Below are 19,774 nucleotides of genomic sequence, written 5' to 3'. Positions count from 1 at the left end.
ACAGAAGTGAAGGTTCAGAGAACCTACCAATTTAAGAACTTCTCTTGTTGCTATCTGTTATAACACAAATATACACCTTATATTTTATGACTGTGTTTTATTTATTAGTACTACATTCTTCTTGGGCTGAGGAAACAAGGGAGCTGCAATGGGTATGTCTATCTAATAGCAGATTAATTATTAAAGACCATGTGCAACTGGAATAGATCTCACCTGGTGAGAAGAAAAGAACTGCATCCTAGATAAAGCCACTTTCCTCCACTCTCTGCAGGGCATTGGGATTTAAGAAGGGAAAGAAAAACTGCTAAGGATCATCAATCATGCTCAGAAAGACAGATCAGGGAGTGCAGTAGAAGTTCTATTTTATTCATATTTAATTTCAGTAACATAAGATCCATGTAGAGGAAAGATTTTTGAAAGAAAGAGAGAGAAAAGAGAAAGAATCTGTATTTGATTTTTACTATCACTTAATCCTAAACAGGCAAACTGTAAGCCCAAAGCATTTATAAGTCTGGAAGCTCTGGGAAATGGTGTAAGCAATCTGGGGCCCTCTGATCCTTGCAGTAGTAAGTTTCCAAGTACAACAAAGTGAACAGAATTTTACAGAAAAATGGTCCTACATACAGCACTGTAGATAGAATCCAACTGAAACAGTTTAAATCACCTAATAATCCCACAGATTACATTTGTCAAGATTAAAGTATTTTACAAACTTTTAGCAAGTAAATGGCATTTAAATTGATGATGTCAATTTAGGATAAGATTTGGATAAAATATTTCAAGATGTGTAGAGAGCGCCATATTTCATCAGTTAACAGGTCTGTGCTTTAAACTTTTCTATGGTTTACCTTGTCTAGATCTTATCACTCACAACAAGAAAGTTTTTTTTCCATAGAAATGGAGTTTCTCAATAAATTAAACTATGATAATATCTTCATAGGATTGTAACTGAGTAGCATTACAAGCATACACTGATAATTAGGAAGGAGGTTTTTGGATTTATCTGCTAAAACAAATCCTCGTTTACCGATAGACCTAAAGCTCCATAGACATTTGGGAATAAAAAGTTCTTGGACTGTTGTATAATAAAAAAATAAAAAGAAAAAATTGTAAATGCCATATACTAAAATGATGACTAAGAATAAGTAGGGCTTCTACTCCCTTCCATCCTGAGGAAAAAAAAAAAGGACCATCTCCCACAGAAGATGAATTTAGAACAAACTGAAATGAACATGTAATTTTTCTGGTTGTGGTGAACAGATTTGAAAATGTTTTTCTGTTGCTATGATTGCCTGCTAAAGTTAACAAAAAGAGCTGCAGCTCTTATTAAATTTGGAAACAAAAGCAGTAATTATGAATAAATTCTGGAAAATAATGCTTGTTAACTCTGAAGCCATCCTTTAATTTATTAAACATTAGTGTTTCACATAGTAGTTAATCCGTGACAAGTTTTGCATATTATTCCTTGATTAGGGACTAGGTTAAAATGGTTCTTCTAAACTATTTATACCACGTTACTAGGTGGTGCTAAGCAATAAAGTACCAAAGGCTGAAGTAACAGACTTTGGAAACAACCTGGGAGGTTGATTAGGAGACCTAAGAAGATGCTGACATCTAGGGAAGAGCCAAACGGTCATAACCCAGTAATCTGTTTGCAATCACAATCAAAATAACAGGAACAATTGGGAAGAAATATATGTAATAAAGGTTTACAACTTGTAGGGAATGGGTATCTTTGAAGAGGTAGCCTCATTTCCGTCTTCATTGTGCCCCATTGACCCAAGGGTTCAAAAAAGCATAAGTGTTCTGCTAACTTCATGCCTAAGAAGCTGTCACGCAGTTCCCTCTAGAGCTCACTCCGTGAGAGTGGGGACAAACCCAGGGGAGCAGGAACAAAAGTGTCTCCCTTCTCTAGCAGCGAGGTGCAGCACGGCACGGTGCGGCCCGACCACGTGCGTTTCGGGAGATGGGGAGAGAACAGAGATTGATGAATAACAAATGAATAAAATCTTGCAACTGTTAGAGGCAGAGGCCATAAAAAGTAAATTATATCCATGAAGGAGACGCTCCACGAACTAAAAAGCTAAAATTGCCCATTATAAAAAAGAAAATCATTTTCAAAAATAAATTTTGGAGTGTCTAATCAGTATATGGAAATTTACAGTTCAATTTCAGAAAATAACTTGTTTCTATACTAATAGTATATTTATATGCTTATACAAAGGACACATACTTATCTATATTAGAGTAGAACCATTCATATATGCACCACTTGTGAGCTTTGGGAAGTTTGAGCAGATTACGAAGCCGTAAACCAATCTTCTGTGAAGCTTTCTTGTCTGGTGTTGACATCGTTGTATTAAACTTCTATAAGAAAAATAAAGGAAACAGTTAAATACAGTCTACTATTTTTCAGTACTAAAATGATTAAACTAGATTTTCTCGATACAAGTTCATACGTTCATTAATGATTGCTACATTTTAATTCCACATATTGTTACAATAAAAATTTTTGCTGCTGCAAATCTGTAATAAACCTTACTGCACTTTATCATCAACACAATCAAGCAAAACAGATGGCAAACTTTAGGAGAATGAGTACAAATTATCTTCTCACAAAGCTCTTCTAAGGAAAGCATTTTCCAACACTGAAACCACATTGCTAATAATACTATTGGTACTGAAGTACACATAGGCCTCAAATGTTTGAGGCGCTACAGAATATTGTCTCAAGTTGGCATATGTGATGTAGCAGCTCAAACGACAGCAACATCAGTTACCTCACCTGCCCTATTGCTTCTTGCCTTGGTAATTCTTAAACTTCAGATGAAGCTAGAACAATAATGTAACATAGTCAAAGCCCTGAGCAGAGCATCTACTTTTTAAAAAACTGGAATAGTACCTAGCATGGACAAAAGCAATCAAGTTTAAACTGAGTTTGACAGCTATTTTATAAATTGCAGAAAGTCACTGTCTTAGATCATAATCTAAGAACTGTTTAAAGAAGACTAGAAAAATGGCTCTGTAATTTCCTTACAGGGATGGCTATCCTGACTGACAGAAAGAAAAGATTACTGAAAACTTAACAGCTTTTCAAGAACATTAGTTTAACTGGGTCCCTATGCCATAATTAGTTGTTATCTTTTTCCAAATGCTCACAAATGACCTTTAGTAGCAGAAATAGCAGAATAAAGCACTGAGTAGACATATTGCAGGAAAAATTGTGAAGAAGCTTCCTGTTGCGCTTAACCACTACCTTGCATATACAACCCTCTTGCTTCCACTGGAACTCCAGGAAACAAAGGCTAGCACAGTGTCAAGATCCATGTGTTAAAGCAGCTGTAGGCTCACATAAAGGTTTTTCTAGCTATCGTGGGACCTCCTAAGCCAACATTTAAGTACAAGTGAACTAGGCATAGGACATTATCCAGGCCTTTCGACTGTTAAGAAATCATAGTAACAAAAGATGAAATGTTTTTGACAAAATGAGTCCAGCTAAACAGCAATTGCTAAGTCTTCCCCATTCTACACTGCACAATACAGTTCAGTAAGCATGCAAGGTGCATATTCAAGTACTACTTGTTCAGTGTGGCAAATCCAGGCTCACAAGGTGATGGTACACATGGCTTTCTAGCTCTGTATTCTCATAAAAAAGAATATCAAAAAGAACAAGCACTCTCAAACAATTGTTATGATGAAGTTATGATGAAGAAAATACAAATCTGTTTTGAATTGAGGCTAACTCCTAGCAACATCTTTCCTCACAGGCATATTCATAAACAGATATTGCAACTTGAAAAGCAAATATATTCTATTCTTCAACTAAAACAGATGGGCTCGTTCCCATTTTTGGTAAAAATATCTGCATACATGTAGGTACCTGTGGAACCATCACAACCTTCTGATTTCTTTTGGGTGACCTTGTGTTTATTTGCCTGTCATCGTCCTCGCAGAAGAGTCGACTCCGTTTTGAATTTCTGAAGGGCTGCATATATCAAAATTGAGAATGAATTACAAGAAAAAAACAAACATATTTCTCTGTTCATGCACAGTATTCACAATGAGAGACATGGAATGCCTTTTCTATCACCACCTACTAGTTTTAAGGTACAAAGAATTTAGGGTTCAAGGCTTTCCAATGCTAACTACAACCCATTATCACACCGCTGGCCCAGTCCCACACATGAATTTAGAACCTAACTCCTGCTTGTTTCCAGATGAGTTAGGTGTCTGAATACTTGTATATCTAAGCTTTCTTATGATCAAATAAGGTTTGAACTTGTTTGCTTATTCATTCATAAGAAATGCTTTCAATTCATATTGGAACCCCGCAGACTGCTTGTGAAGCAGACAGTTTAACATTCTGAGATTACAAAACTATGAATTCTCAGCCAAATTTAGTTGATTGTTGCAATTGATTAACTTTGTGGTATTTTAGCAATCCCAAAAGTGTCTTTTTATTGTTTCTTACCATTTCCACAGTAGAGCCAGCATTCTTGCTTTTCCAAATGGGAGTTTTCTGCAGTGAATTATATTTTTCATTCCATGTATTGGACAAACTTCCCTCTGTTGCGAGGAATTCATGTCATTAATACACACACATTATAAAAACGTATACATGCATATATACTTACAATACGAGCTACCATCTGAAACCTAGCATAACATCATCAACTACTACTAAATATTTATTTTACTTGCAATGTCGTCTTTAGATTCAACTATAAGTGGATTTTAGATTTCAGTAATTTTTATTAAATCAATTTAAAAAGGAGAAGCATGAAAAGAACTTTATTATTTCTGAAACAAAGCTTAGATTTCATAAAACCTCCTTTGGTGGAATCAGTTACTTCCATTACTTCCCCTGTCAGGGTGACACAGGCTGAAACTGAATCTTGGGGAAAATAAAGTGATCAAGCAGGTGCAAACTAACAGGTGAAATAAATTCAACTGAAATAAGCTACGTTAATTAAAAGAGACTCAGTAAACCATGTCGTCTTCCTGAAGTAATACAAGCCTTGTAATATGTAATGTAACTTCTATTGTTAGGCAGATTCTAAGTAGTCAAAAGTTGTACATAACTATCATGAAGACAGTTTCAAAGAAAAGAAATAGATTTTTGAGTTAGCCTACAGCTTGCTGACAGAAAACACAAAGAAATTATTTATTTCCTTTCTAATGTAACATTTGTCACATGTATAGATCTCACTAAGAATCATTCTCTTATTTCACCCCCTAAAAAGGAAAAATTACCTCAATTTTCTCATCAAACCTGACGCCTAAACAATACTTAAGAAACACTTTTCAGGAACGTCATCCAGAAGAACAGTGTCTAAACACAACATATGCAGTTCCAACCACCAAGAATTATCAATCTTAGAGAGCTAACTAATAAGCACAACAAAACTAACGATATTTTAAGAAAACACAATAAAACATCTAATACTTTTCAGTGATATATGCTTCATGTTTTAGAGCTAGAAACTAAGCACACATGAAAGTCAGAGCGGGTGTTTCATTTGCCCATGTAAATAACACGTTATCTTCTTACCTTTCAAGCTCACAAGCGCTTTTGCTGAAGAACCTGAAATATATTGAAAATCCACATGAACACTTTTGAAGTATGCAACTTAGTCATTGTTAATTCTTAGGAAGAAATGAGAACATTAAAACTTCTACAGTTGAATAAGTGAACTCAAGACACCTCCCATTGCACTAAGGACAGCATTAGATGATTACAACCCAATAAAACTCTTTTTGTTCTTCCATTAGCTTCACTCTTAAGAACTATTCCAGATGCTGAGCGCTTTCATTCATCATAGCAGCTTCTCAACAAGCTTAACATCAAAATAACACACAGGTGCATGATTTCCTAGGATACAGTAAGTAAATTTATTTTATTCATCCAACAAAATCAAAATTCTGTGCCAAAAGTATCCACAGAAGAAGTAGTTTGTGTGTGCTAAGCTTGGAACAAAAGCAGGGAGTCAGCCAGTTGCCCCCAGTAGTACCTCCTTGCTGCAGCTTCAGGCATTAGAAACGTAGACATAATCCTTGCTTTGTTTTCAGTTTTCAAACTGTGCAGTGAATCCATCAGAACTTCGCTGCTCCCCTTGAATGGCATCTGTAAGACCTCTGCAGTGGTTCTGGGTGAGAAAAGTAAAAGCTAGGCCTCACCACTGACCTCATGCTCTGCAGTCAGCAAATGGCTCTCTAAGAATAAAATGTTGGAAGCACTTACATTAGGAGAAGACAAGGGGAAAGATGTTTTTTGCTTTAAAGCGTTTCCACCAGAGCTTCATGGCTTCCTCTCAAATAGACCTTACCTTCCCACTTACATCCCACTGTTGCAATCCTTCTTTTTAGTACTGCTTCCTCTTCTGCCCCCTCACTTTCCCCAGGTCCTTCCTTCAGCTTCTATCCAACTGCAGTTCCAGAGAGATTTTTTTTTTTTACTCCAAAGGTCTGGAAATCCCTTTGCTCACGACTCTTCTGTATCGGTGCCCTAAACACACTAACTTCATAATGCCAGAAATCCTTGTTTCAAGGGGACACATTACAGGGAACACCATGGAGCCATAAATTAAATATTGCCCCTTTCCAAGAGAACAGAGTATTTTGGCTTGGGGTAGGCTGAAGTGAAGACAGGAAAAGTGAAGACAGGAAAAAACCCAACTACCTGCATTCCTTACTCTTTCAACATATTTTGTTTGCTGACAACTTATTACGCTGTTTAGAACATATATATTAATGTTCAATTAAAAAAAAAAAAAAGGAAAGAAATTTTCTATTTAAAAATATATATTTATTAAAAATCTGTTTCAGTTTGAGCAATGGAACAGAACTTTTTTTCACTCATTGGTGGTTTTAAAAGGTTCCTCTCCCAGTTTCTCCCAAGCTGTTTGACTGCAAGGTAACAACAGACTTGGGCTAAACCGTTGCCCTTCCTGCACATTTCTTTCAAAGCTGAAATAAACTTTGACAGCTTGAATCACAGAATGATAGAATCACCAAGGCTGGGAAAGACCTCCAAAATCATACAGTCCAACCATCCACCCATATTCCCCCACTAAACCAAGTCCCTTAGTGCAACATCTGAACATTTCTTGAACACCTCAAGGGATAGTGACTACCACCTTCCTGTGCAGCTCATTCCAGCACCTGACCACTCATTCAGAGAAGAATTTTTTCCTAATGTTCCAACCTGAACCTCCTATGGCACAACTTGAGGCCATTCTCTCTCATCCTATCATTGGTTACCCAGGAGAAGAGGCTGAACACCACCTCATCACAACCTCCTTTCAGGCAGTTGTAGAGGGCAAAAAGGTCACCTCTGATCCTTCTCTTCTCCAGACCAAACAATCTCAGTTCCCCAAGCTGCTCCTCATAAGGCTTGTGCTCCAGATCCTTCACAGCTCTTTTCTAGACACACTCCAAGTAACATTCTTGTAGTGAGAAGCCCAGCACTGAACACAGCAGTCCAGGCACAGCCTCACCAAGGTGGGGACAATGACCGCCCCACTCCTGCTGGCTGCACTTTTGATGACACAAGCCAGGATGCCATTGACCTTCTTGGCCAGTTGGACACACTGCTGGCTCATGTTCAGCCAAGCATCAGCCAACACCCCCACATCCATTCTTCCACATGGGTCTTTCAGTTACTCTCCCCTAAGCCTGTAGTATTGCCTGAGGTTGTTGTGACCAAAGTGCAAAACCCAGCACTTGGTTGTGTTGAACTTCATCCCGTTGGCTTCAGCCCATCCAGCCAGCCTGTCCAGCTCCCTCCAAAGGGCTTTCCTACACCCAGGTGCACTCAGTGCTCTCATCCAGATCATCAGTAAAGCTATTAAACAGGACAGGCTCCAGTACTGACCCCTGCCAAACACCACTTGTGACTGATAGCCAGCTGGATGTAACCCCATTCACCACCACTCTCTGGGCCCAGCCCTCCAGCAAGTTCCTTATCCAGCCAAGATTGTACCCATCCAAGCCACAGGCTGCCAACTTCTCAACGACAATACTGTAGAAAGCAGTGTCAAAACCTTTGCTGAAGTATAGGTAGAGTACATCAACAGCCTTTCTCTCATCTACCAAGCAGGTCACTCAATCATAGAAGGATCAGGTTGGTCAGACAGAACCTGCCTTGGAGACCTAAAAGTGGCTGGAACTTGCTACTATGCTGACTTGGTTCCAAGTGAATTCACCTCTTGTAACTGAGGAGTAACTTTATATCACAGATATTACAGGGTCAATTAAAGCCATTATATACTTTCTGATCAAGGTGAGTTTGAAGTAAAACAAATATTTTAACATAACAAATTGCAGAAAATTTCTAGCTTAAAGCACTACAACAAACACAGAACATCAAAATGACAACAGAGACATGTAACTAAGCTTAATTTTACCTTATAGACAATAACCTGATGCATGGATTTTCTCGTCAAGTTTTCTTACCTTTTCAAACTTCAAGGCAAACACTCTAATCCCTCTATTTTCCATTTAGTTTGGCAGTATTTCATGTACAACCAGGGACACAAAATCTGAAGCTAGGATGACCTTCTGAGTGGTAACAGGCTTCAACGAAACACACCCAACACTTAATACAGATAAAAACATTTCAGAAACTATAAAATCACTATTGTCCAGAGTAGATTCAGTTTTTTGAAACAATTCTAATTTCCAGTTGCAATAATTACTGGACTCATACTATCACAGCCTCACATTAAATGGCGCTAATTTTATACACTACTACTGTTCCGAATACAATTACACAATCGCTGGCAGTCTTTTTAACCAGCATTTTAATTACACAGACAGAGATAAAAGCAGAATGCACACATACGCTTGAATGTAAATACCTATTATGACAATCAGGCAGATTTCATTTGTGCGAACATTAAGCACTTCACAAGAAATGGGTGGAAGCAAAGAAAAGCCTACGCATCACATAGGATGTTGCAACCAAAATCTATTTCCAGGTCCTCCGGGTTCAGTGCATCATGGAGGTGACTAATACTGGAATTAAGACAACCTTGGGATGAAGCATAGCAAAATTTACAACTACTGCCAGGGAGGTGGTGGAGTCACTGTCCCTGGGGGGCTTTGAGAAATGTGTAGATGTGGTACAATGGAACATGGCTTAGTGGGCAGCATTGGTGGTAGGTGGACAGTTGGACTAGATGATCTCAGAGGCCTTTTCCAACTTTAATGAACCTATGATCGTTAAGGTCTTTTCCAACTCAAACCATACTGTGATTCTAGGAATACAACTGTGATTCAGTATGGGCAGCTGTGAATGCCCTGCTGTAGATTTTCAATACTAACACGAAGGCAAAGCAGTGCAAACAGAGCTTCTCAACAATTATCCTTTTCATTTCAACAGGAACATGGACAAAAGAATTAAATTGGTTAAAGATCTTTCAGTCACTCTTTCAAATAATGAATTTTCAGCAGCTGATTATAGTTTTGAAAACAAAAGTTACAAATAACCAAAGTGATGTTCCACAGCTACTGATCTTACTAGTACATGAGCACAAAGAGCCGTTCCAAGAGCATATCTAAACCAATATAGTCAATTACATCATTCAGATAAGAGATGATATAATAAGAAAACTTTCTTCATCAGATTGTTAAAACATTTTCTACATTTGGTGCAGATGAGCATTTATTTTATTGCTAGTTGCAGGATAATCTCTAAAGCCTACGTCATCAAGCTACACAACTGGCTCTAATAATGGTGTGTCTAAGGAAACTTGTGGAGAAGGGAAAAACACAAGTCACTATTAGAGGTTGAGTCAGTAACCCTCCTAGACATCATTCACCTGCACAAGCTCGGTGTAACTTGTTTTATCGATGGAAATATCTCAAATGATTGACCACTAAAACACTCATTCAGGAAAGCTTAGAAAGTTAAAAGCACACACAGTACAAAAACCTGGGTTTCAAATCTTAAAAGCTCCCCAAAACCTCAGGTAACATCAGACCACTAACTTTTAGCTTCTAGGATGGATGGATGAATGAGCATTCTCCTCATGTTCTGAGCCCACTAATAAAACTGACATTTACATATTTCCAAATCCTAATTTAACTCCGGGTGGAAGGCAATTTTCTCAGCCTTGTGAGTCCTTTTACAGGACTTGTACAGAGAATAACTGCAATGCCAAAGCACTTGTTTTAAAAACACTGCATTCTCATATTGGGCAACACATTGATACCATGGTAATAGACAGTTCCGAAGGCAAGCTGTTCAAATAATAGCAAAATGATTGCTGCAGGTACTGTTTAGCAGCCACAAAACATGGCTTGTGCTCTCTCTCAAGTGCTGTAATCTCAAGGCTCTGCTGACTTATTGCCTCAAAAGCCCAGAGCGGAGCCAGGCTGCTTTGCCCTGAGGATGGAAAACCAAAGTGGTGACAGGTATGTCCCATCCCCACTCCAGCTGCTGAGGGAAGTGTCAGAGCAGAACAACTGGCTATGCAGGGAAGAGTGCTTGGAACCATGGCTGGAAAATGTGCTGAGAGCAAAGATTATTTCTGCCTTAAATACTACTCTGTGCTGCAGCTTCCATCTGTGTGATAAAAGATGCTCATTCCCTTCCCTTCTGTCTATGCTAAAACACAAGCCCCTACAAACTGTATTAGTAACGTTCACCAATATGGATCTGGCAACACACTACCACTGTCAGTACTTGCATTGCACAAGGTTAACACTGTGCTACCCACTGCTACCGCATTCTGATTCACCTGCAGCTTGGTAGTGTTCATCTACATACATCACAACCACAGCACTCAGCAGCAGCTCAGTAGCTCGCTCCTCCTGGTGGCCCCATGCTGATGACCCCATACAAGCTTGGCCTGCCTGTACTTCTTCAGAGATGGCATCTCTCTTCCATGGAACCTATTCTGTAGGCTTACTAGTGCACAGGAATGCACAAACACACAGCTGTGTGCCGGGACTAACCCCGTCTGCTAATCACAGCTGCACATCACAAGCTGGATCAATGCCTCACCTCAGCTTTACTACATGTACTTTAAAACCGAGCAATTCACAAATAAGGTTGTATTACTAGAAGCAAGAGACAAGGCAACATTATTTACACTTCATTATGATCAACTGCTTTTCCCTTTTGAGAGCAAGAGAAACAGCCATCTGGCTCACACAGTACAACTGCCCACTGCTTACCTCCACTGCAGAATCACCAGGAGACAAAGGGAGGAAAAAGGGACTGACTAAAATTAGTCACTCATTGGGCATCAACCCAACCATCTGAAGAAACAATTCTGTCTTCAAAATATAAATCTAATCATCTGTATTTAAGTAATTTGGCATATTTTAATATTCTGGAATTTTTCAGTGACAGGATTTGCTATAGAATTGCTCTTTCTTTGCAGGACTTTCTGCACACAGTGTTACTGTATCCCTCTCCTCCTTGCAACGCTAGCGAGAAAAGACTTCAAGTCCATCAAATACACGTTAATTTATACACTGCCACCTTGTTTGGTTGCTGAGGTTGTTGGTGTTAACTCCCTGCTGGGTTAAGGATTACCCAGTGCCCAGTTGTGTTACACAGCTTGCCAGAGGGCAGCAGGTGTTACCAGAACAAGCTCCACTGATTCAGATTTCCAATCTGAAAGTGAAGCTGCATAGATGTACCATGTCACAAAATGTCACTTCTCACTGTGTTTAATTAGAATTATATGTGAACGTCCAGTTACAGTCCACTATTGACCACAATCTATGCTGGAGAAAAGTGACAAGGATGACACATAAGCTAGTTATGAGCTATTCTAACATTTTAGAGTCTTATTTTTATACCACTATGGAAGATTCCAAACAAACGTGATGTTATTATTATGCCTTACAAACTAAGTTGTGTACAGAAAGCCACGTGAAGATGGTGTGAAATCAACCTAGAATGAAGATACAAGCTCGGTCTAAGTATAGACTAGGAAACAAAATAACCAGGTATAGCAATAGTTACAGTGTAACATCCAGTTCACCAGTTCTCAGTAAAACATGAAGGTCCCTCTCTATCCAATGAAACAACTAAACGTCCCCTACTAGCACCAAATAGAGGTTTTCTCTGTGCTGACCTTGCTCCCAAGGTCTGTATTTCCCCTGACCTTCACAAACACAGGTACTGTGTGTCTGCTCCATGTGCCAGGCAGACACAGTGACAGCCACACTATGGGCAAGGGCTTGCACTACAGCACAACCCTACGTGACACCAACATGGTGCATTGGGGTACCTGTTCCAGGTGAAACAACACACTTAACAAACCTCTCTGGTGCCCCTGTAGGCAACATAAAGGTGCCAAAGGGAAAACTATATTGAGTTAACCTCTTGAAATGCACAGTGCTTCCTCTGGAGGTGAGTATGATCGAAGTAGGCACAGTAACCTAAATACTGCCCCAGTGAGAATGTAAAATAGATCTAATAAGCAATAAAATGATGCTATCTATTAGTTATGGCTCTCTTAGTTGATCCGTGACTTGCATTTATCATATTCTAACATGGTACAGTATAGACAACTGAGCTGTACCAAAGGAAGAGTATCACCTCTGTCCTTAATTTTTGACGATCCTTCATAAATCTCCTTGGTTAAAACAATGACGCTGCCCACATCAAGCTATTAACTCTTTTCTCCCTGCAGTTGTCAGAGCTGTAAGATCCACAGCCAGGCAGTCAGAAGCAGGATCTCAACCCCAAGCCACCTCCTGCTATAGAAGCTGTTGGCATGTTCACAAACCACGGTGATGCACAAAGCAGCATCACTAAAAATACAGAACTACACTGTTGTACACACGATCACCAAAATTCCCCTCTGCCCTAGTTTTAGCCTGGCATGTATTTGCTTTATGGAAGCGTGGTTCTGCTAGAGCTGACGTTCAGAACAACAACAGACACTAAGTGAGGTCTGAAAGAGACTTTAAACCTCTTGGGTATCCCAAAAGTGATTTTTATTTCTTCTTTTTGGAAAAGCAACAGTCAGAATAACTTCAAAAAGAAATGGTTATTGGTCTGCATGCCTTCCTAAATTGCTGAATTATTTAGTGAATAATCAGAGGCACTTTCTACAAAGATGTAAAACTATTAAACTGAGATCCATTATCAAAACGTCTGTTGTCATGACTATGCAATGATAATAGTCTAGATGTGATCTACAAGACTATGGGTCAAGCCATTGAGGCGAGGCCCCCTTTTACCTGTAAACTCCTTTTTGCTTTATAACTCACAGAACAATGGGTTCCACCCACAGATCATTGCAAAAAAGTCTTCATGCGTTAACAATCAAATTGTTTTTCCCCTTAGAACAAAGGTCGTTAGACACATAATAGCAAAAATACAGCACATTGTAGAATATGTTCTACCACCCAGTGACTAATTAGCACATGAATCCTCCTATACAAACAACTGCATAAGCCAACAACACTAATATCTCACGAGCAAGCCTGAAAGTCAGTACTGTAAGATGCATGTACTCCAGAGCTAAGTAAGGCACTGCACAAAGACCTGTAACAGTAACACCACTGGTCTTGTAAAAATACAAATGTACACTTCAGACCAGTACACAGAATCACAGAATGACCCGGGTTGGAAGGGACCTCAAGGATCATGTAGTTCCAACCCCCCTGCCTGGCAGGGCCACCAAACATACACCTTTACTAGATCAGGTTGCCCAGGGCCCCGTCCAACCTGGCCTTGAACACCTCCAAGGACGGGGCATCCACAACCTCCCTGGGCAGCCTGTTCCAGGGCCTAACCACTCTCCTAGTAAAGAACTTCCCCCTAACATCCAACCTAAATCTTCCTTCTTTTAACTTAAAACCATTTCCCCGTGTCCTGCTATTATCAGCCCTTTCGAAGAGTTTACTCCCCTCCTGGGAGTAAGTTCCCTTCAGGTATTGAAAGGCTGCAATGAGGTCACCCCGCAACCTTCTCTTCTCCAGGCTGAACAAACCCAACTCCCTCAGCCTGTCCTCATAGGGGAGGTGCTCCAGCCCCCTGATCATTTTCATGGCCCTCCTCTGGACCCTTTCCAAAATCTCCATGTCTTTTTTGTACTGAGGGCTCCAAACCTGGACACAGTACTTCTATGTTAAACTGTTACACAAAAGTAACATCCACATATTTCAGTAGCTACGACTTATGCCCGCCTACAGGCACGCACCTACCCCTTGCAAGCAATGAATTCATGCTCAGTCCTTTCCACCTCACCTATGAGTACCATCTTGTGCACCACCCCTGCAAGAAATGTGGGCTCGGCCTTCCAAACTACTGCTCACTACTGCTTCCTCTGTCAACCTCTGAAACTTCTTTGCTCAGATGCCATCTTCAGCTGTAAGGACTTAAAGCACAGAATTACAGATTACAAAAGCACTCGATAAAACACAGTGATTGATCTCACACTATTCCTTGTCATGTGTTTTCAGAGCAAGGAGCACACCAGAGCAGAGGGGCAGGCACAACAGTGACCATCAACAGAACCTATGGGAACAGCATGGAGCTGCATTGGGGAGGATCAGATGGGGGTCAGGAAAAGGTTCATCACCAGAGGGTGGTGGGCATGGCCCCAGTGCCAGAGTTCAAGGAGTGTTTGGAAAATGCTCTCAAAGGGTTTGGATTTTGGGTGGTGCTGTGTGGAGACATGGGTTCAGTGATCCCTGTCCCTTACAACGAAGGATTTTCTATGACTCTATGACTATGGTTCCTGCTTATCATATCACTAGAAACAAAAGGGTTCCAAAATACCAATAATAGAGTAAGGGGAAGATTGGAATACAGAATGCTAAAACCATTATATATATAAATATTTAACAAGCTTCAGTTCATAGGATCATAAAACCAATTGAGTTGGAAGGGACCCCTAAAAGTCATCTGGTTCAACTCTCCTGCAATGAACAGGGACATCCATAGCTCAATCAGGTATCCAGAGCCCCTCTAGCCTGACCCTGAATGTCACCATGGACGAGGTATCCACCATCTCTCTGGGCAACCTGTGCCACTGCCTCACCACCCTGACTGTAAACAACCTCTTCCTTATATCCAATCTTAATCTCCCGTCATTTAGTTTGGAACCATTTCCCCCTGTCCTATCACACAGACCCTGTCAGAGAATCTGACCCCTTCCTTCTTTCAGCCCCCCTTTAGATACAGAAAGGCTGCTCTCAGGTCTCCCCAGAGCCTTCTCTTCTTCAGGCTGAACACCTCCATCTCTCTCAGCCTGTCCTTGTAGGCTGAGAGCCCTGTTCAGCCCCTACTGGTATCAAGGAACCCTTGGGTTATTTTTTCCAGCAGGCAGTTTAGAGGCCTTATGGCACGTACTAACAGCTCATCTAGAAATCATAACACACATACACTGTCCCACCGACTACTTCTAATGTCACTGAAGAGCACAGAGAAAAATAAAACAAAACAAAATCCAAAGTAATGATCTTTCTTCCTTTATTCACCCCCTCTTCCCTTCATGTTTTCTCATTCTGGCATACGAGCAGCTTCAGTTACTCGCTTAAGAAACGTCATCTTAGGAAGACTGCCACATAATTTAGGAGGACAACATGTCAGCAGGAACGTTTCACACTGAAAACACCCTCTCTTATATCACTCAAGCACACGGTGCTTTAATCCACACACAAAGCAAGGTGCGTCTTTCTCATCCGTGCTCCAGCTTCCACCTGATCCTTGTGCTCCGAACACCACCCTCACACAGACCCTACCCCATGGCACAGCTCTGGAGGTGGGCACACCTGTCCTCCCACTCTTCTTTCCCACACGACCACCCTTCCCCTCCCTCACACGACGCGTGTTCCCGTAGGTCTCCATCAGACCCCGCGGTGCCCGCAGCCCCCGGCGGCGCCCGCCCCGCCCGCACTAGTCGCCCCCACAGCCCTCACCCCGCACCCCGCCCGGTGACGTTCCGCCGCCGCGCCCGGACAGGTCGCGCAGCTCCGAGTGCAGCGGGGTCGCGCAGCCGGACCGGAGCCCCCCGCCCGCCTCGCGCCGCCGCCCGGGCCGGGGCCTCGCAGGGGACGGGTGACGGCGGCTGTGGGGGGGGCGGCCCGGTCGTCAGGGAGGAGGCGCGGGCCGCCGCATCGCGGAGAGACGGAGAAGGACCAACTGCGGGGAGCGGGGCGGGCGGCCCGGCGGAGGGGCGAAGGGCTGGCGGCGGCACGGGTCGGTACTCACTCTCGTCAGGCAGCTGATCCAGCTCCGCCATCTTGAACGAGCCGCGCCGCTTTTTCAAAGGCTGCCTGGCGCGGGGCATTGTGGGGGAGGAGACGGGGCCTTGCGCGAGGCGGCGCTGGCGGGCGAGGCGCGCGGCGGGGCGCGTGCGCGGGGCGGTAACGGAGCGTCACCTCAGAGCGGGGTGAGGCGAGCTGAGCTCCTAACAGCACGGGGTGAGCTGATGTGAGTTCCTAACAGCACGGGATGGGCTGATGTGAGCTCCTAACACAGCACGGGATGAGCTGATGGGAGCTCCTAACACAGCACGGGATGAGCTGATGTGAGCTCCTACCACAGCACGGGGTGAGCTGATGTGAGCTCCTAACAGCACGGGATAAGCTGATGTGAGCTCCTAACACAGCACGAGGTGAGCTGATGTGAGCTCCTAACACAGCCCGAGGTGAGCTGATGTGAGTTCCTAACAGCACGGGATGGGCTGATGTGAGCTCCTAACACAGCACGGGAGGAGCTGATGTGAGCTCCTAACACAGCACGGGATGAGCTGATGGGAGCTCCTACCACAGCACGGGATGAGCTGATGTGAGCTCCTACCACAGCACGGGATGAGCTGATGTGAGCTCCTAACACAGCCCGGGGGGAGCTGATGTGAGCTCCTAACACAGCACGGGATGAGCTGATGGGAGCTCCTACCACAGCACGGGGTGAGCTGATGTGAGCTCCTAACAGCACGGGATGAGCTGATGGGAGCTCCTACCACAGCCCGGGGAGCGGCACGGAACCACTGAATAGCCGAGTTAGAAGGGAGCCGTGAATGACAGAGTCCGATTTCTGCCTCCGCGCAGGATCACCCGAGAAGTCAGACCATGTGTTTGAGAGCGGTGCCCCAGGGCAACCTGAGCTCCGTGGGCAGTCTGATCCGTGCGAGTGGAGCTTAAAGCGAGTGTTGGCACCCCAGACACTAGGTACTGCAGCAGGTTGAGAAGAGCGGGGTAGATGCGACCATGCTTAATGCCGCCAACAGTGGTCGATGGTTTGAAGTACAAGGAGAGCCGTTTGTGCTCTAGCAGCTTCATGCTAATGCTCAGCTAAGAGCAGGGACAGACTTCCACAGCTGACAGACACTGTGAGATTTCTACTGCTGTATTTATAAACCTCGTCACTGGGCTGTGCTGAAGGCAGCAGTTACCAGCGCCTCCTCAGTGCTACACTACTCACCAAGGCAAGGGAATTTCAGGGGAGGGTGAAGGGATAAAACTTTTCTACAACAGTCACATTAAAGCTAACAGATTTAACAGATTCTCTTTACCTTGTGATAAAGCTAGAAAACATGAAAAATCCCAAGAGACTTCAATCCCCCAGGCATCTGCTACTGGTCATCTTATAAATTACCAGTTCAGAAAGAAAAACTCAGCTCCAAATAGCATTACACCAGATATTTCTGCATTTGGAAAGTATTTAGCCAGAGCTATTCCCATTGACTGTGTTGAAAAGCTAGCAATCTGTGCAGTAAGGATTCCTGTTACAAAGTATGTCTGTATTCTGGCTTTTTCACATCTATTGTGCGTGCTGTTTCCAAGCCACGTCAACATGACTGACAGAGATGCACCAAGTGCCTTCTGACAGTCTGTAGACAAACATCCAATGCTTCCAGCGCATCTTCACACCATGTGGGCAAATCTGCAGTCCATGCTTGGGCAATGAGGAAATGACACAATTATACTGATAGACACACACCGTGACCGAGAGCATCTGTGCATACTGCTAACAACCTGTAATTAGGTATTGCTGACTCACTTGCCTTGCACGGGTGGAGGAAGATCCTCAAATTGGCTTCACTCATGCCATTAACTTTCCCAGAGGGTCATGTTAAGCAACTACCCTTAATGGTGCATGCTGAAATGCTGCAAAAAACACTTCCATTTTTCCTCAATTACTGGAGATGACATTAAAACACAGGTTACACCACCACCTAATCAGCGAGTCCATAGCCTTGTTATCACAGCACAGGTAGCACTACATCTCAGGGACAGGAAGCAGCAGGGTGCCAGTGTAGCACAGACACTAGGCAGGCCCTGGTAGGAGGAAGAAAAGCTGAGATAACTGGCAGAAGCCACAAGCACACTCCTCAGTCACTGAAGGACAGTCTTGTGAAGGCAGTCCCACCTTATGCAATGAGAATTTGTAATGAATGGGGAAGCAATGGTTTATCCTCTCAGTAGTTGCAAAGCTGTACCTTCCGCTTGCCTTCAGGCTGCACTTGCATCTCACTTTCTGTGAAAGCAACCTACAATCGCCCACTGGCTTGTGTGCTACCTCCACATTGGAACAAATGAATAATAATACAAAGCTGCACAATCTGTGCAGTATTTCTTAGCCACTTCTTTCCTTCATGAAAATGGACAAATCACTATTTAGAAGTTAGCAGTTAGTGAACCTAAGCTGGGTTCCTTCAGTTTATTCACATGACATATACATACAGACTACCTTAAACCTCTGCAAGCCACTGGACTACAGAGTTTTCATACAAAATAAGAAGAAACAGAATGTGACTAGGAAGGGACGTTCGACCTAAACTCTCATTAGCAGTTTTTCATATTTTCATATTTATTTTCATATTTTATTATGCTAAATAAACAATTAAATATTTATACATATCTGCTCATAGTTGAACATTGAGATCAGAAGTCATTCCTCAGCACATCTCTAGAAAAGCAGAGAAAGTTGTGGGACCCAATGTCTCAACAGCTCACTGCTGTCAAGCAGCTGACAGAAGTGGGCCTTACCCATCCACCCAGCTCTGCTCTGTGTGCATCCTCCAGGTGCCTTCATCTGCTGTCACTGCACAGCTTCCCTCAGCCAGGCCCTAAGGGGAGGCTGCCTGTGCAAGGTTAGAGATTGCTAGACATGCTGCAATTAAAACTGAGTACTACATGCACAGCATGAAGTGCTCCTTTGCACTGTTACAGGAGCCTAATGTTTATAGTCATCTCAGGGCAAGACATTCTCAGAACAGGAAGGGACTTTGAGCCACCTCTGGTATAGATGATAAAGGACACATCAAAAGCATCAACCTTTACTTTCCGGTCCAAGACTGAACTGCAAGCTGGTGTTCTGAGGAAAAAAAATTCTACCTTAACTAATCAGAATGAGTTCTCATATTTTCTTGCAGAGAGTGAAAAGATTGCATTTAAGTCACAGACAAAAAATATTCTTTAGTAAGCAAAACAATTAGTCATCAACAAAGCTACTGAAGAATCATAAGAAAAAGGCCACTGTTTCCACTTCTTTTCAAACCCATGGGCAGCACCCTTATTGGATTCTCAGTTCAGCTGTCCTCCAGCCACACAACTTACCTGCTCAGTCCCCATGTTTTTCTCTCCTTGGATTTCCATCTACTATTTTCCATCCTCCTCTCCTTCAAGAATCCTGGAAACAGCTGCACTGTAAGGAATCGCTCTGGGTAGGAGCTCATCTTTCAGAAGGTACCAGGACATCACAATATTTTAGGAAATACATCTGATGTTTGCGCACTAATAGTCAGCATAAACTTGAATGGTCTTTTTTTGGAAGGAAACTTTGACTGCAGAG

General features: G+C 42.5%; 1 protein-coding gene across 7 annotated transcripts in view; it reads right to left on the bottom strand.

Moving 5' to 3' along the window:
- Positions 1–16,317, bottom strand: part of LIN9 (lin-9 DREAM MuvB core complex component) — a 30,824-nt gene extending 14,507 nt beyond the window's left edge. For 3 of the 7 annotated variants that reach the window (XM_085542905.1, XM_085542906.1, XM_085542907.1), the window contains exons 1-5: positions 16,187–16,296; positions 5,552–5,584; positions 4,472–4,566; positions 3,881–3,985; positions 2,234–2,367 (exon numbers count right to left, since the gene is read on the bottom strand). In XM_085542905.1, coding sequence (XP_085399031.1) covers positions 2,234–2,367; positions 3,881–3,985; positions 4,472–4,566; positions 5,552–5,584; positions 16,187–16,265 — 446 coding nt within the window. In that variant the 5' untranslated portion in view covers positions 16,266–16,296. Of the gene's footprint in view, positions 1–2,233; positions 2,368–3,870; positions 3,987–4,471; positions 4,567–5,551; positions 5,585–6,011; positions 6,147–16,186 lie in introns of those variants that run through there. The other 4 variants (XM_085542909.1, XM_032443435.2, XM_032443433.2 and 1 more) reach the window with 3 other exon arrangements.
- Positions 16,318–19,774: the final 3,457 nt, after the last annotated feature.

This window comes from Coturnix japonica, chromosome 3 (assembly GCF_054131305.1).
Source record: "Coturnix japonica strain WE chromosome 3, WE-NBRP24, whole genome shotgun sequence".
Classification (NCBI taxonomy): Eukaryota; Metazoa; Chordata; class Aves; order Galliformes; family Phasianidae; genus Coturnix; species Coturnix japonica.
This window is presented reverse-complemented; position numbering and strand designations above follow the sequence as displayed.